At 38.4% G+C, this 18271-nt stretch overlaps 1 protein-coding gene across 2 annotated transcripts in view; it reads left to right on the top strand.

Annotated features, from left to right (window-relative positions):
- Positions 1-18271, top strand: part of DOCK1 (dedicator of cytokinesis 1) — a 544856-nt gene that overhangs the window by 328141 nt on the left and 198444 nt on the right. For both annotated transcript variants that reach the window (XM_012505804.2, XM_003280960.2), the window contains exon 28: positions 13145-13246. In XM_012505804.2, the coding sequence (XP_012361258.1) occupies positions 13145-13246 (102 nt within the window). The remainder of the gene's footprint in view (positions 1-13144; positions 13247-18271) is intronic.

Raw genomic sequence — 18271 nt, 5'->3', positions numbered from 1 at the left:
AGGAGAGACATAAACAATTTATGCAATTTGTGTCAACCTGACTGGTGCATGGAGAAGGCAGAAAAGGAGGGAAGGAAGTGAGCCAGCTGGTCAGCTGGCAGAGAAGCGTTCTGTAGAGGATACAGGTAGAGTGCAATCCTGAAGGGTGCAGACCTTTTAGTTCTGCATCTTGGTGGTCATATGTATTGGAAGAGCTTGAGAAAAAATGAAAATACCATTTAGCTTAAGAACTTGTGTGTTATCTGCAAATCAACTCATTTCAGGAGTGGAAGAATCCCCGGAATGATTTCCTAATATCAAAATGAATGCAGGTTTCTCTTTTGAATGTCTTGTACATTTAGAGAGGGTGCTGTGCAAAGTCTCCTGTTTTCCATGCAGCAAATTCCAGGATCCCTTGCTGGATACTGTGGCTGGAGCAACGTGAGCAACAGAGGCAGAGTCTGGGAGGTGATGTGGGGCTGGGGACACTCATCATGGCCTTATAGGTCTGTGCCTTGGTCCACATTCGTACTGCAGTTATTTTTATTTGTGATACTGATTTTATACTAAATAATGGTGATATTCCTACTATATTTACCACGTAGTAGTGTCTGAGGTTTCTGATTCTTTCAAACAAATGCCTCCTGTTGACCCTGTTTCCATTTAACCAATCAACCTAGATTTCTGCTTTTTGCCCCTTCATGACACCAACACAGTGGGTTGAAATTCAAAACAAGTGGACTTCTTTCATGATCTCATGTGCTTCTTATTTAAACAGGAAATAGGAGCATTGCATTTCACAACTTTTAACTGTGTAGCCAGATAATTAGCTTGTGAAAAACATACTCAGTTTTACAAACAAGTAGTGATTCTGGAAAGTAATTAAAATTAGTCATTATAGTACTACTTTGCGGATTTACCTTCCACTGCATGCTGTTAAGATCTCATCTAAGCAAGATTAATAAAAAATAAAAAATCTTGAGTGAACATCTGTTGCAAAATGACTTTCAGTTTGGCTCTTCACTATGTTACTGGCGATTAGAGTTTTTGGTTTAGGTTAAGGGAATTTGATTTGATTTGGCATGGTCCCTTTTTAATTTTGTGTATGAGGCAAATAACTGAAATGTCCATGATTGTCATAAGTGAAAAAATATCATTAAAATATTTGAATTTTGTTCAAGGAGATTAATCTCTATAAACCAATGTTTTGTATTCCCTAATTAGAATTATGATAGTCACCAGTATGATCAATGCTAAGTGTTTATTTGGTAATTAGGAAGTGCAAGCTCTAAATTTTGATAAGATTGATGAAATGGCCTCTTCTCATATTTTCATTATGTCTGTATAAAAATAACTTAGAAGTTGGAAATATGAATTTTGTCTACATAACAGTGGACATGCTACAACAAACAAATATATAGCTACCAACAAAGCTGTATATTTACATTGATATCCCCTTGATTATTTTTCTCAATGAGCAGACGTTCAAGAGATTTTTTTCCCCCACAAAATGTGATGTGAAACATCTACAATGTATACTTGCCAAGTGCATAACTATTAACTTACTCCAGGTACCAGATGGTCTTAATAAGATACTAATTAATGTCAACTCTGACAAGTGAAGCTAATGTTTAAATTCAGCTGCCAGTAAGTTCTCTGTCAGAGCACTCCCAATAGAATGTGAGTTTTATGGGGGCTTCTAGAACAATGTCTGAAATACAGTTTGCCTTCGCAAAGGTTTCAGCGAACGGATAAATACTGTGGCTACATTCCCTTTCTAGGAAATAAGAATTATAAAAAATATTGATCTTCTAAGTTGAATTTTATTATAGTTTGACCTTACATATAAGTTATATTTTGAAGGTACTATTCTTCCCCTCTTAGTAAGAATGTAACAGCATCCATTCAATGTGATTTTGGCTGCTCCATTTTATTGTTGATCTACTTGTTCTTCAATAATAGAACTCTTGTTTTATAATAATTTCCATAACATATTTATTAACCAATCATATCCATAACCATAACTTGAGGCACTTTGTTATAGCCGATCCTGAAGTTACAAATGCTTCCTTGACGTGATACATACAGTATATAAAACCAACATTCAAAATAATAGTTAAAAATTAGACACTAAAAGCGTGCCCATTAAAATCACTTAAGAAAACAGGCACTTGCTGTCATTATTATAATTTGACATTACCGTGATAGTGCAGCCTGAGGAGTAAGTCTAGAAGCAGAATTAAGACCTACAGTGATTAGAAAAGACAACACAAAAATATTGACAGATGTTGGTTTGATGTATTTAGAAACCCTCTCCAAAGTGGGGGAAAAATAGTTTGGAAGTAATAGGAGAATTCTGTAGGTTCAATTGCAAAATGTACACATCAAATTCAATAGTTTACCCTAATATACAAATACAAATACACAAAATGTTCAAAGGGTTATTTAAAAAAGCACTCCCTCCAAAAGAAGCAAAAATAAAAAGAGCTGGTAAAGATCCATATGATGAAAACCACAAAACATTCCTGAAATGGCATAAAAATAGACTTGAACAAATGGAGAGACAGTTTGCATGTCTAAATGGGAAGGCTGATATTGTAAGCCTCTTCAATTAATTTAAAAATTCAGTGGAATTCCAATTTGAATCCCAATAGGACCTTGTTTCAGACTCAATAATGTGGTTCTAAAGTACATGCAAAAGAATAAATTGGCAGGAATACTCAAGAAAAATGTGAAAAACAAGGGTAATGTGAAGTAGGCCTTGCAATACTGAATAGCAAAACCGTTTGAAAGCTACAATAAAGTATTAATTAAATTGAAAGTACTCTGTTTCTATATAAGTGTAAGAGCAAGAAGGAATCCTTTGAAATACAATATTAATTACATATGGCTTATAGGACGTGGTGATTTTCAGATTTTCTTCTTTGTATATTTTAAAATATATAAAATATATACTTTATATTTTATACATATAAAGTATATGGATTTTATACATAAAAAGTATACAATATATGTATATTTTATACATATATAATATAATACCTGTAAGTATATATACTGTATAAAGCATATATACTTATACATAAATCTATATAAAGTATACTTTATATACTTTATATGTATAGAATACTTTATGTATACTTTAAACATTAAATACTTTGTATACTTTATGAAGTATAATTTATATATATTTTATAAAGTATAAAATAAGTATATTTTATACATTATAAATGATATACTTTATATTTTATATAGTAGCATCCATTCTTCTTCTTTCTAAATTTTGATAGACAATACAGTTGCGTAGCCAACTACCAAATACAAGATTTAGAATATTTCCATTTCCGTAAAAATATTTCTCGTGCCCCTCCATAGTCAGTTCTCTCTTCTTTGTCACTCTAGTACTGCCTTTTCTAGAATGACATAAGGATGGATTCATACAGTATCTAGCCTTCTGTATCTGGCTTATTTTGCTTAGCATGATGTGTTGGAGATTCACTCATGTTTATTTACCAGTAGTTTGTTCCTCATTCTTGCTGAGTACTATTCATCATGTAGATATGCCATAATTTATTTGTTTATTTAGTAGGTAGTAGGTGTTCGGAGTGTCCCCTATGTGTGGCAGTTATGAAGAAAGCTCTATAAATATTTGTATAGAAGTATCTGTGTGGGCATATCTTTTCATTTCTCTTGGGTGAATTCTTAGAAGCAGCGTGGTTGGGTCATGTGGTAAGTATATTATCAGCTGTATATGAAGCTGCCAAACTATTTCCTAAAATGGCTTTACCATTTTGCCTTCAGACTAGCAACATGAGTTTCCATTGTTCTGCATCTTTGTGGTTGTTGTTTTTTTTTAAATTTTAGCCATTCTAATAGGTATATAGTTATATTTCAATGTGGTTTTAACTTGCATGTTCCTATTGACTAGTGAGATAGAACATGCTTTCATGTGCATCTTGGCCATTTCTGTTCCTTTTTTTTTGATGAAATATCTGCTCACATTTTTTGCCAATTTTTGGTGAGTTGTTTTCTCCTTACTGGTTTTTGAGAGTTTGTTATATACTGTGGATGCAAACCCTTTGTCAGATAGGTGTTTTTAAAAATATTTTCTCCAATTCTGCAGTCTGTCTTTTTACTTTCTGTATAGTGTCATTCGAAGACCAAAAATTTTTAATTTTGATTTACGTTCAATTTATCAATTTTAAAATTTTATGGTTTATGCTTTTTGTATCCTAAGAAATATATTCCTATGCCTAGATCACAAAAGTTTTCTATGTTTTCTTTAAAAAGTTTTGTCGTTTTAAGTTTTGCATTTAAATCTATGATACATTTTGAGTTAATTTTTGTATATGGTTTAAGGTATGGCTCCTTTCTTTCTCCCTCCCTCCCCCTCTCCCCTCTCTCCTTCCCTCCCTCCTTCCCTCCCTCTTTTCCTCCCTCCCTAATTCCCTCCCTCCCATCCTCCTTCCCTCCCTTCCTTCCTTTCTTTCTTCCTTCCTTGGTATTTGGGTATCCAACTGTTTCGGCACCATTTGTTGAAAGTAGTTTGCACATTGATCTTTCTTGACGTGATAATACTCAAGTATTATCATAAATATTTAATACTTAATATTTAATGGTGTGTGTGACATTTTTCCTTATTACATCATCCAACCAATGTTAATAATGTTGAGGACAGTATCCTTTTATGATTTATGTAAGGCGTTCCATTTTGGCTAAGAAAGAGTTTCAACTTTCATTTATAACAATGATAATCATAGTGTCCTTTATCTATGAAAGTCAATTTAAAAACATGTATAGACATATCGATCTTCTCTTATAATAATAAGAGTTTTTTTTAAGACCGAATTACTCTTGTTTCTATTACAGTGTGTTTCCAGATCCTCTATATCATGCGATAAGACGTTGAAAATTCTAAACTCTCTAAGGCTCTAATATTACCTGATATATTGAGTATATAAAAATAAAATATAAGATTTTCTGCTTTGCTGTCTTGCTTTAGGATCAAATGAATTATATTAAGAAGCTGCAAACAAAGTATATATTCCTCATTACACCATAAACTATAATTTTATATGTAATATTTGATTATAATTTATTTTTATTCTTCATAACAAATGTGAATATGTGTTTAAATTATTATACTGTATAAGTAGCAAATAACTGTTATGGATAATTTAAGATCCAAATATTCCCTTTTGGTATATTTGTCCAATAAACATCTTCTGCAATTACTGCCACTATAAAAATGAAATCGATTTTGTTTTTAGATTATCTTTCTTTCCTTATAGTGCCTGGAATGGTATGAGATACTAGTACTCTGTGAATTCAACTAAGCACTCAGTTTAAATTTAAGATACAGGTTTAATTTTGTTGTTAGTAGTTCCAAATAGCTAAAAGATGACATTAGTGTAAGTTATTTTCTGTTTTGTATAGTTTTGGCTTTTTTGTTTTAAACATTCCTCACTCTAAGGTTCTCTATAAAATAAAGAAATTGTAATAGTTGGGAGACTAAATGAGTAAAAATTAATTATATATTGAATAAAGGCATCATGGGAATGAATTTATCTTTAAATGAAAAAAGGAACAATTTCACTGTGGGTCGTTTATATGAGAAAGGTTTTATAAGTTCAGCGATGAGAATAGACACCCAGTTTCCCGTGAGCTTCAGTTTTAACAATAATACCTGAATCAGCCTTTTTATTATGTCTTATGCTTAATCAAATATTTAATTAATAAAACATGACATACTTTTTGAGGGCACAGCGATGACTCCTGACATTCAGTGTATGTAGCACTGCACACTATCCTCTGTCCTCATGTTACAACATCGTTCTTTCTATATTTTTAATTATTCTTTCTTTCTTATACTCCCCCCCACCCCTGCTTAATCTTAAAAGGATTTTGAGGTAGCTTTAAAGAAATTCTATATAATATGAAAACACATGTGTGAGAAAATCAAAGCAACAAGGAGAAGCTATCTCATTTTTATTTCAACAAATATAAGTGAAAGAACAACGTTAGAATAGAATTTTATAGAATTTTGAAAGATTTTTCCAAGTATGTTATTATTTTAAATCTGAGAAATATGATAGTTATAAGGGCAAATCGTTTGGCTTGTCCTGAAAATCATTAAGTTGGGGGAGGAATATAAGGAGGATATGATGATCATGAATATAATCTCATATCTACCTGAGGATAATAATTATAGTTCTTTGGCTGGGTGCGGTGGCTCACGCCTGTAATCCCAACACTCTGGAGGCCAAGGCGGGTGGATCACCTGAGGTCAGGAGTTCGAGACCAGCCTGGCCAACATGGCAAAACCCCGTCTCTACTAAAAATACAAAAAATTAGCCAGGTGTGGCACATCTGTAGTCCCAGCTACTCCAGAGTCTGAGGCAGGAAAATCACTTGAACCCAGGAAGCGGAGGTTGCAGTGAGCTGAGATCGCACCACTGCACTCCAGCCTGGGAGACAGAGCAACACTCCATTTCAAAAATAGTAACAATAATAATAATTATTATTGTAGTTTTTTTTACTTCTCTTACATTTTCTAAATGTTCTTCCTTTCCTCTGGGTTCTGTTTTTGTTTGTTTGGGCCTCCTTTGTTAATGCTGGATGAATTTTTTTCACAAGGCCCAGTGCTCTTGCTCAGACCCTCTCTCTCCAAGTGTGTGCACAGAGCATGGAGGCGCATGGGCTTTCCTGCATGGTGAGCCTGGATGGGCTGAGCTGTCATACTTTTGGAACCTCCATGCTTAGTATTAGTGCTTATGTTCTCTTTGGCTTGTCATTTTCACCAAAGAGGATTCTTCTGGTCTTCTTTCTTGGTTTGGTTTGGGACTAAGGTTAGCAGTGGTTAGTTTAAGCCTCCTTGCTGATATGCTGGAAGCTGAGCAGAAAAGAGAGAGGGGAGTATACTGTTTGGTTTGACATCAAACTAAACAGATGTTTCTTCCAAGTGGTTCTTGTCATTGTCTTCTGCTTTTCAGGCACCTCCCTTGTCCAGAGAGTAAACATGTGGTTCTCTCCCCAGGAGTGAGTTGGAGAGCCAGCCCCTCAATGGACATGCTGGGCATAGGCGGACTGGATATAGGGTCACATTTCAAAGCCATCAGCACTGTTGTTTTTCACCTCACATGTAGCCTCCTGAGTACCTGGCATTCCCCAGTTTCTGGGCCTTCCTAGGGTTTTGCACCAGGGATTCACAGACTTCCTGTTAAATGTCACCACGTTCTTGCCTCGAGGGCAGTTGGTACCCACTCATCACCCTCTTTCCAGCTTCCAGAATTCTCTTGTCTTTAGTTGCATCTCCTCAGAGTCCCCTGGTCCTTGTGGGCTTGTGCAGTTTTAATATGTGCCTTACTGTCATTTAATGTAAGGAATTGGGAATGCACGTTTTAAAGTTTCTAATTTGTGTTGTAGGCACCCCCTAAGTATATTTTGACAAACTTCAGCTCTGTGCAGACTTTGCAGGAGTTTGTGGCTAATTTATAACATTTTGAGGTTCTGTTTGTTTTTTGGATTCCTTGTTTTTCTCTTTCATATTTCCTCACAGAAAATACCACCTATGAGCATTCTGCCATTGGCTTTCCCACTACAAAAGAGAAAGCCATTGCGCTCTGTCGGCCTTCCATCTTAGCAGCTCTAAGAACTTACTCATACTTGGATTTATTTCAAATCATTTTAAAAGAAGGACTTGACTCTCAGTTACATTCCCTTTTCCTATATTCTCTTTTTCATAATGTTGCTTTGCAGTATTGATTCTTTGGCTTGAATGCACCCCAAAAGAAAAATAATCCAGAAGTCATCACCTTTATAGTCTTTTTGTTGTTGTTGTTTAATAATATATTTTAAAATGTTACTGGATAATTCATTTTCATTACTTTTCATGATGATTATAAGATGGGTTTATTTTCATTCATATATCTGAAATTTAAGCATTTGAGTGAGATTTCCTCTTCAAAGTACTTGCCTTAGTGAAAACACGGTTAAACTTTTTAACAAGACCCCAGTTGAAATCATGAAGCATAATCCAGGATTCAGTCTTTAGAGTTCTCCTTTTATTGAAACCAGGCACCTGCTGTCCACACTCGGCGCTCCTGTGTCTCTGTTTACAGCTCCAACAGCTTCTGAGGCTGGGAACTGCCCCAAGATCCTTTGGAATTTGGAGAACTTAGAAGAACATTAAAATTTCTGCCTGTGTTGTGTGTCCCAGAGAGCAAATCTGTGCTCCGTACAAAGTGTGAGCTTCAGGGTCGATTGAGACAGCTCTTGTCTGGCTGATGAAATCACCAGGAGGAATTTTATACCCTGCTATCCAAGTCACATGGCTAAGTCCATTTTTATTACACCTTCGCAGCTCCTCAAGAATATGAATTAAAACCCTTTGGATTTTTTTCTTCTAATTCATACTTAGACCTTCCACTAGGCATAGTTGACAAAGGCACTGTTTAAAAGATATGTCTCATCCTGAGTTTCCATTCCCCAGTCTGTGCTTTTGTTAGCCTTTTGTTTTTATATCCTGCAATGACATCCTGCATTCAACTTGCCTGTCACCGAAGGCCCCCTGCTCCACCACCAGCACCCCATTCTACCTGTGCTGTTTTCCTTCTACTGAGACTCACTTCCACCTGTGCCCAGTTCCACCTGCCTTTCCTTCTACCTGTGCTCAGTTCTACCTGTTCTCCATTTGCCTATCAACCTACCTAGTGAAATGGGGGCCCAAACACATTTAAAACTGGGGCACTGAGGTACTTCCAGGAGGGTCGGGGGTGTGCGGGGATGAGTTCTGTCCAGGGCTCCCTGCAGGAGTAGTGCCAGGCAGTAGCCAAGGCCACACCAACAGGGGGAGCCCTGCGAGAGAGATTTTTGAAGACAGGAGCTTAAGAAATGGAACTAGATCAGGGGCAGGCAGGGAGAGTTTGTCCCTCCTGCCAGATGGGTCCTTTTCTTTCTGGACCACCTTTAAAAATATTAACATGCTTTCTCTTTATAAAAACAATCTGGGCTTAGTCTCCCTCCCCTCATGACTATCTGGTATCTTTTCTAGTCATTTTTTGTTTTTCTTGTACTATATATTCTTTATATTGGTCAAATGTGTATACATAATTACTGCAGTTTTCCTCTTCAACTATTTTCTCATGCTATTAAAATACTCCATATTTGCATAATGTTTAATGATTTAATGGTTGCACAATATTTCATCATAACACAAGTTATGATTGCTTGACTTGCCAAATAAAAATATAGGACCCCCAGTTCAGCTTGAACTTCAGGTAAACAACAAATATTTTTTTCTAGTATATGTATGTCTCATGTAATATTTCATTGCAACGTTTGGGACATATTTATTTTTCTTTGTTTACCTGAGATTCAAATGGAACTGGTCATCCTGTATTTTATCTTGCAACCCTACAAAATATCATATTATTTACAGTTTCTTGTGGTGGATGTTTAGAATTTTCAGCAATGCTGTGGACATCTTTGGGTATGAAATTTTCTATTTTGAATTACTTCCTTTGGTGGATTATTAGAAGTAGAATTACTTAGGAGATGAGTATTTATTTTCAAGACTTTTCAAACCTATCTCCAAATCACTTTTTAAAAAGGTTATAGCAATTTATGTTCCCACCAACAGCATACAAGAGTCCTCATTCCCTGCACCCTTGCTCACATTATCATCACTGAAATACTTCTTTGCTATTTTGGCAGGCAAATAATGATGTATCATTTTCATCTTTGATTACTAATGAGGTTCACTGTTTTTTGTTGTTTATTAGGCATTTAGTGTCCTGGTTTTTAAATTTGCTGCAAGTATATCCTGACTTCTGTGGCCCCATTTTGCATTGCTTTGAAGTTACAAGGAATATGTCTTATTTTTACTTATTGACTTATTTTTACTCAGCTGCTGGTACTGGAGCCTAGTCCCCAAGTTCAGGCTCAGGGATGATTCTGCACAGTGGCTTTTGCTCCCAGCCTACCTGCTAGGCTACCCATTGTCTAGAAGATAAAAGCTTCATTTAGGAGTCATCTCCCAAATGCATTTAAAATAAATCAGTTAAAGCATAGAATAGTAATTTTCTTCTGAGCACACAGAATTAAAGTTTTATTTTCACAGAGCTCCTTCACTTTTGTTCCTAATAAATGACTGGTTTCAAAGGGCTTCTATAAATACCCATTTTATCCACCCTTATAAGCCCAAAAATATGCTGCAGGGTTCTGCTGTGTTCATGGAAACCATAAGGCTTCATGGTATCTGCGGTATTTGCCCAAAAAAATACTGATAACCCAAGGATGGGACTCCATTCCCAAAGGGCAGGGAGGAAAGGGAGGGGCATTTCAGTGAATTTTAATATGCAGATCATCCCTTTCCTAATGGAGTTCATGCTTCACCTTAGAGCTGAAAAAGCAAGACTTAACTTGCGCTAAGAAAGGAAAGACTGAACGATGCAAATGACTTCTGGAACATTTCCGTAAGTTTGATAAAGAGGGCACTCACAGTGCCCAGCAGCACCGCCTCTAACTTGTGGAGATGGCCCGTCCTTCTGGCCCTTCTGGGCCTCCTGTCATTAATCCCCATTGCGGTTAAACAAGGGGCCGTTTGGTTGCCTTCTCTGATATGCTCGTCCAGAGAGACTTCCCAACAGGGCATTTACGTCCTCCCAGGACTTGTGTTATGGAAATTGCTGTGGTCGCTTCAGTTTTTCGTTTTCTGTGTTACAACAGTTTTAGCATTTGTTGCCTTGCATGAATTTTTCAGCATGACATGACAGTCTGCTCCCTGAATTCAGTGTGTCCACGTCACCTGTTCACGTAATCTGGCCTGAGTCTGGCTGCACTGATGTTTGTCATTAATGTTATTTTGTGCTCATACCCTCAGCATTTTGAGACCCCTCAAGGGTTGTGCTTTTCTTTCTACTTTCAGCCTCATCATTTAAACTAAGCACATTGACACATTGCTTCTGGTGATAAATGGCTGACTTTGTGATTTCATTTATTCTAATGTGTAAGTCTCCATTGTGTAACTGGTTTGACCTGCAGAAAATTGATTTCAGCACCTACTAGGCTCACCGGGGCTGATACAGGCCTCTTGTTCAGCGGGAAAAGCTCCGCCTCTCATGGGGAAGAGTCTGGGTCAGCGACTGCATCAGGGTCAATTGTGGGCAGAGTACTTCGAAGGCTCTTCTTCGTCACCCTCTTCCAACTTTCTCTGACGACTGCAAGAGTAGGGGAAAGTGAATCTCTACCTCGTGTTGATCATCAGAAGTGGCTTCAGATTCCTTAGAGGAAGAGTTAAAATATGCATCTGGATGAGGGGTAAAGAAATGAGGTTAGCCAGTAAGTACCTGTCTTATAGTCCTAGAGTACAGCCTCCACACCCAGCTTTGCCATTCACTCCTTCAGAGAGTAAAACCTCTAACCCTCAGTTTCACTGCCTGTAAAGTGGGACAGGAAGAGAAAGTTGTATGTGATTGAAAGAGGTCATATTCTGTTAAAGTGACAGTGTTGAAAGGGCCATAGTTCTAACAGCCTTAGCACAGTGCTTGATCAGTGTGTAATGTTATTAAGACCATTATCCACGGGACACATCTCATTGTCATAAGGAGTAGACAAGATACAAAGGCGGCCTCTCTTGAGCTGACTGGTATGCCAAATATTTATATGTTTCAAAAGTTCACAAATAGACCATTTTACCATTTTAGTAATCATTGCCTCAGTGGAAAACAAGCATTATTTAGCTGTTTCCCTGAACACCAACTTGGAATCTAAATCTCAGCAATTATCATCATTCACAAATAATTTATATTTCTGGGCAAATGGAAGATATCATATCATCATTATTGTATTTGTTCAATTTGAGTAATGTGTCCTTCGATAACTCATTTGGAAGTAGATATGTATACTATAGGTATAAAATGGATTGGAGAAAATATTGGATTTTAACATTTCACTGTAAAGCCTGTATTCCAAGTTAATATAAAAGACATTTAGGCATTCTGATATATTGCTGGTAAAAGGAGAGTTAGTAGAAGAATGCAATTTGAGAGCTCATTTAATAGAGGAAAAATAGGGACATGTCTCAAAGTATGTTTCATGCTATAATTTTACCAAACCTGTACTGGCTTAATGGGAAAAAATATATATCCTATGTTTCTTAAAATGTCATTAACTTAGGGGGCAATATTTAAAAGCAAGGAAGGCTTTACAGTGTTGTTAGCTACAAACCCTAGCAGTGAGCAATTGCAGTTAATGGCAACAGAACTGCCTAGCTCACAACCCACCACCAGAGCAAACACCCTTCATGGCACGCAAACAAACGTGTGCACGCCCACGTCCACACACATACTGGCTGCCTCCATTTGCAACAGTCAGAGAGACGTTTCAGCTTTGGCCCTTTACCTTCCCCATTCTTGATTTTCTGTGTTGCTTTCTTTTTTCCTCCTCCTTTTCCTTTCCACCCAGCTCCGTCTGGTCTGAGAAACTCCCAGCTCTCCCACTTGACATTCTCATGAGCCCGCATTCCTCCTGGGGCCATAACTCATTGTGGAGTTGTGGTGATTGCCTCCGCATCGGCACGGGGGGTTACAGGCTGATTTTGAGAAATTAGAGGCCTTTCTTTGGCCCAAGAGGAGAGGCTGCACACACATTTTGCCGGATAATAAGGGCAGCAAGTTTCCAAGAGAGCACAAAACAGAAGCTCCCGTGATTTCCATCCTGTCTTTAATTTTCTTGTATTTAATGCACAAATATTTCAAGCTTATTTTTCCAGTCTGGACAACCCTGTATCAGGAAACACTTGAGGTATTAATAGTTGGGGAGAATAAAATACAGCCCTGAGTGTGAGTGCACCAGTGTTTCTCATTCATGTTACTGTGTGCTCATGTCCTCAGCATTGTGAGACCCCCTCAAGGGTTTTGCTATTCTTTCTACTTTCAACTTGATATTCTAAGGACCCCCTACCAAAAAAACATTCCTGAGGCTGGAAGTGACCCATGCCTTATGCTGATCAGCCCTGAGAGAGGGGCAGCAGAACCCACGGCTCCCTGCCCATGCCCCGTTGCTTCTCCCTGACAGTTTCAAGTCCCAGAATCTGGGATGATTTAGGCTTTTCCCATGAGTGTTGTTCTGTCTCATCTAATTCTATCTTTTGATTCATTTACAGGGAAACTTCGTGGCTTGCATGACAGCTATTTTACGACAAATGGAAGATTACCATTATGCCCACTTGATCAAGACTTTTGGGAAAATGAGGACTGATGTGGTAGTAAGTGTCCCTTTCACCCTGTTCACATAACTGTGTTTTAGGGCCAGCACTTTAGACAAAAGCCTGATATCAATATATTCATTTAAAATAGGGTTTTGCATGAGAACTTGTCTCTGATTGGTTTCAAATGCCTCCTGGGAAGGTCTGACTGAAGCCTTGTTTCTAACAAGACAAGGGTCCGGACTTGCAGACTTGCTTCTAGGGCTGAATGGAGAATGACTCAGGGACTGAGCCCAGGGAAATGTCTTGTCTTGCTTGGTGACAGTCTCCTCTCCTGTGCTTTGGGATAATTGTTGGAGATGTTATCCATGGATAGTCTCCCATTAACTCCTATTCATTTATTGGTTGACTTTTTAATAGCAGAAGGCAGAGTGACTTTTCAGCTTTAAGTTGTACTCCGTTATTAATTAGCTGTAATCGTGGAAGTTCATCAGCATTTCTCCAAATAATTCTCTAGTCATCCTCAGTAAAACTATGATACAGCTTAATTAGGAAAAGTATAATAGAGAGGAATTTATTGCTTAAGAACTACCTCCCTAATGACCTGAAATTACATTGCCATGTGGCAAATATCCTCTGCAAAGCTGCAACCAAACTTGTTAGCAGACTTTGTGATTACATGTTGACTTGAACTCTAAGATTCTATTTCTAAGGATCCGTAAGGTCCTGTAGAACAGGGTCCCCAATCCCTGGGCCACACAGCAGGAAGTGAATGGTGGGCAAGGGAGCATTACTGCCTGAGCTCCGCCTCCTGTCAGTTCAGTGGCTGCATTAGATTCTAATAAGAGCATGAACCCTATTGTGAACTGTGCATGCGAAGGATCTAGGTTGCACACTCCTTATGAGAATCTAATGCCTGATGATCTGAGGTGGAACAGTTTCATCCCGAAACCTGCCCCACCACCCCCTGGTCCATGGAAAAATTATCTTCCACGAAACTGATCCCTGGTGCCAAAAAGTTGGGGACCGCTACAAAAGAATACTCATAGATACCTGCAGAACACGGCAGTGTACTAGTGTTTCTAGAACAGGGGTTGTTGCACTTGACATGTATCTTATTAAGAAATGGGAAGAAGAGAATGATCTGTATGATTTTTTTCAAAGGATTATTTCTAATACATAATTTTCTTATTGTTGCCACTATATATATAAAATGCATAATTTTCTTATAGTGGCAGCAATAAGAAAATTATGTATTAGAAATAATCATTTGAAAAAACAATATTTTTATGTGTATATATACACATATATACACATGTACATGTATATATACACACATATATATACACATGTACATGTATATATACACACATATATACATAAATACACACACATATATACGCACACACACACAGAGTCATGTGTTAACAATTGTGCCAAATGCATCGTTAGGCGATTTCATCATTGTGCAAGCCTCATAGTGTGTACCCTTACTTAAACCTGGATGGTGGAGCCTACTACACACCTAGGCTGGATGGTCTAGCCTATTGCTCCGAGGCTACACACCTGTACAGCATGTGACTGCACTGAATACTCTAGGCAGTTGTAATACAATGGCTATGATGTCACTAGGTGATAAGAATTTTCAGCTCCATTACAATTTTTGGACCACCGACATATACACAGTCTGTCATTGACCAAAATGTTATTATGCAGCACGTGACTGTACTTCAAGATTTCTAAGGAGAACAAAAATGGATCTAGACCTTAAAGCCCTAGCAGTTTCCTCTAAATAAAAGGGAACAAGAATATTTATATGCTTGTATTTCTGTGTGTGGTTTTCCCTGAATATTAATGAGTAGTTGATAGTAGGAGTATGCTCAAATATGTAACCTGTATCCTCTTTATATCCCATGACTCTTTGGAAATCATGGCATAGCGAAATCAAATTTTACATTTGTAACATTTTATTCCATAATTAAATCTAAACTACACCCAAGCCCCTGCTTTGGTCAGCGTAAAGAATAGTTGTAGCTTAAAGCTAGAGGAACAGTTTTGTAGATAACGTTCCAGGTTGAATAATAAAGTCTTCAGAACTAGCAGAATTACCCATCTGGAAACATCAGGACTCCAATTAGTACTTTGCCCTTTTTCAGAACAATCACTTCATAAAAATCCCCACATGCAAACATGTAATCTGAACTATTAAGTGCTGTGATTGATAAGGAACCTTCAAGGTAAGTGAAAAGTGATGATGCCAAATTGTATTTAAAAATTACTGTAGCTTGCTGAATTCCAAGTGTGTGCCCTCTGTCTTTGCTCAGATCCCAGGATCCGATGTTTGCTGCATGTTGTGGTCCCAATTTCCCAGGGGATGTTTTTCCATAGACACAACAGTTCAGAAAAATCAATGATTTGCAGACAATTTGACTTCCATTAAGAAATGACATTGGCCGGGCGTGGTGGCTTACGCCTGTGATCCCAGCACTTTAGGAGGTGGAGGCAGGTGGATCACCTGAGGTCAGGAGTTCAAGAACAACCTGGCCAACGTGGCAAAACCCCGTCTCCACTAAAAATATAAAAATTAGCCAGGCGTTTTTGGGGGACGCCTGTAATCCCAGCTACTGGGGAGGCTGAAGCAGGAGAATCGCTAGAACCCGGGAGGCGGAGGTTGCAGTGAGCCGAGATCGGGCCACTGCATTCTAGCTTGGGCAACACGGTGAGACTCCGTCTCAAAAAAAAAAAAAAAAAAAAAAAAGACGTTTGTGGTTTTTTATACCACAGATTTAGACTGGAAAGTATGTGAACTTTTTTACTGTTGTTAATCTGTCAGAACTTTTGTAAAATGTGTTTCTGTCTGTTAACTATACCGAGTATATGACTGTTTTTCAACTCTGACAATGTTTTTTTTTTTTTGAGATGGAGTTTCACTCTTTTCGCCCAGGCTGGAGTGCAATGGTGCAATCTCGTCTCACCACAACCTCCTTCTCCCGGGTTCAAGTGAATCTCCTGCCTCAGCCTCCCGAGTAGCTGGGATTACAGGCATGTGCCACCATACCCAACTAATTTTTTTGTATTTTTTTTTTTTTTTTTGAGACGGAGTCTTGCTCTGTCACCCAGGCTGGAGTACAGTGGTGCAATCTCTGCCCACTGCAAGCTCTGCCCCCTGGGTTCATGCCATTCTCCTGCCTCAGCCTCCCAAGTGGCTGGGACCACAGGCGCCCGCCACCGCACCCAGCCATTTTTTTGTATTTTTTAGTAGAGACGGGGTTTCTCCATGTTGGTCAGGCTGGTCTCGAACTCCCAGCCTCAGGTGATCCACCCACCTCGGCCTCCCAAAGTGCTGGGATTACAGGTGTGAGCCACCACACCCGGCTTACTCTGACAACTATTCAATAAAAGGTTATTTTGTACAAAATTATTTGATGCTATTTCGTATTTCAATATGAAAGTAGCCAAAACCATTTTCTTGAGACTATTTCCTTTTAACAAGTACTAATTCAGGTTCTCAAATTTAGCCTTTTTTGGTTGAGTGCGTCATTTTCATACAAAATCACACTTATTATCAACACCAATTATAGTGAGCATATAGAGCACAAGTGGAATGACTGATCCGGAAGAGAAAAACAGTAGACATGTTCAGCTCAGAACTCTCAGGACAGAGGCCATCCCAACCCTTTAGGATTCGAACCACAAAGAATCTGTAGAATCTTCTACACTGGAGATGCTGGTCTGCCCAAGGGGCTGCTGGCTGCCACGTGTCCACGTCTCAGTAACAGAAGCAGAGAATGTGCCCTGATTCTCTGTAGTCAGCTAGAAGGGAACGATGAGGGCTTTGGGACTTCTAGCAGAGAGTGTTGTCTTGCCATTTGTCACAAATTCCCACTGTGTGGCTTTGGAAAACACACACTACATTTTCCTACACTCTCACACTTCTGTGACCAGAAGTGTGTGCGTCTCTCCCACCGCAACCCATTGCCTGACACCAGCTGGATGTCCTACAATTCAACTCAATTCTGACACCACCATCTACCTGGAGTTAGCATCAGATTCTGCAAGAAAAAGGCTTATCTGACCTTACTCAGATTTCACCAGTGTTTTACTTATTCTCTTTCCCCTGTGGATCACGAAAAAATTTACAAATACAGAAAAGCTGAAAGAATAATAGAATGGAGCCAGGCTCAGTGGCTCATGCCTATAATCCCAGCACTTTGGGAGGTCGAAGCAGGAGGAATCTATTGAGCCCAGAAATTCAAGACCAGCCTGTGCCACATAGTGAGACTCCATTTCTACAAAAAAAAAAAAAAAAAAAAAAAATTCCAGGTATGATAGCTCATGTCTGTAGTCTTGACTACTTGGGAGGCTGAGGCAGGAGGATCACTTGAGCGTAGGAGTTTGAGGCTGCGGTGAGCTAAGATCATGCCATTGCACTCCAGCCTGGGTGATAGCATGATACCCTATCTCAAAAAAATAAATAAATAAATAAAAAGGAAACCATGATCCCTGCCACCTCAATTCATCAGTTGAAAGCACGTTTGCATATTTGCTTCCGTCATGTGTCTCCAAGTGTCTCTATCCATACAGCCAACGCCTTTCAGTCAGTGAGAGACAGGGATGCACCTGCCCTAAGCTGTTCAGCAAACGTCTCCGGGGAGTAAAGACATTCTCTATTGGCCTTATTGCTCCATGAGAATGTAGCAGCAACCCCTCATGCCATTTATATTCAGATTTCCTCCATTCTTTCCAAACTTTTATGTCCTTTTCATGCATTGCATTTGATGATTGTCTCTTTAATCTTTCTTTTTCTAAAATAAATCCATCACCATCACACTGTTTTATTTTCTTTTCATAGCATTGCTTTTCAGTTTTTTTGAAGACACCAATCCACCAGCTTTTGTAGACTATCTCCCATTCTGGACTTTTTTTGTGCTGCCTTGTAAAATGCCTATCGACTGGTTTCTTTATCCCCCTGTATGTTCTGCAAACCAGAAGCTTGTTCTGAGATTCAAGCTCAACTCTGGCAAGAGTGTTTCAGCATTGCTGTTGAAAGCTTCCTGCTGTGTTACTTCAGGAGGCTGGGCATGT

This window comes from Nomascus leucogenys, chromosome 3, assembly GCF_006542625.1.
Source record: "Nomascus leucogenys isolate Asia chromosome 3, Asia_NLE_v1, whole genome shotgun sequence".
In the NCBI taxonomy this organism is placed as follows: domain Eukaryota; kingdom Metazoa; phylum Chordata; class Mammalia; order Primates; family Hylobatidae; genus Nomascus; species Nomascus leucogenys.
Note: the sequence above shows the minus strand (reverse complement) of the source record. Positions and strands in the feature narration are given on the sequence as shown.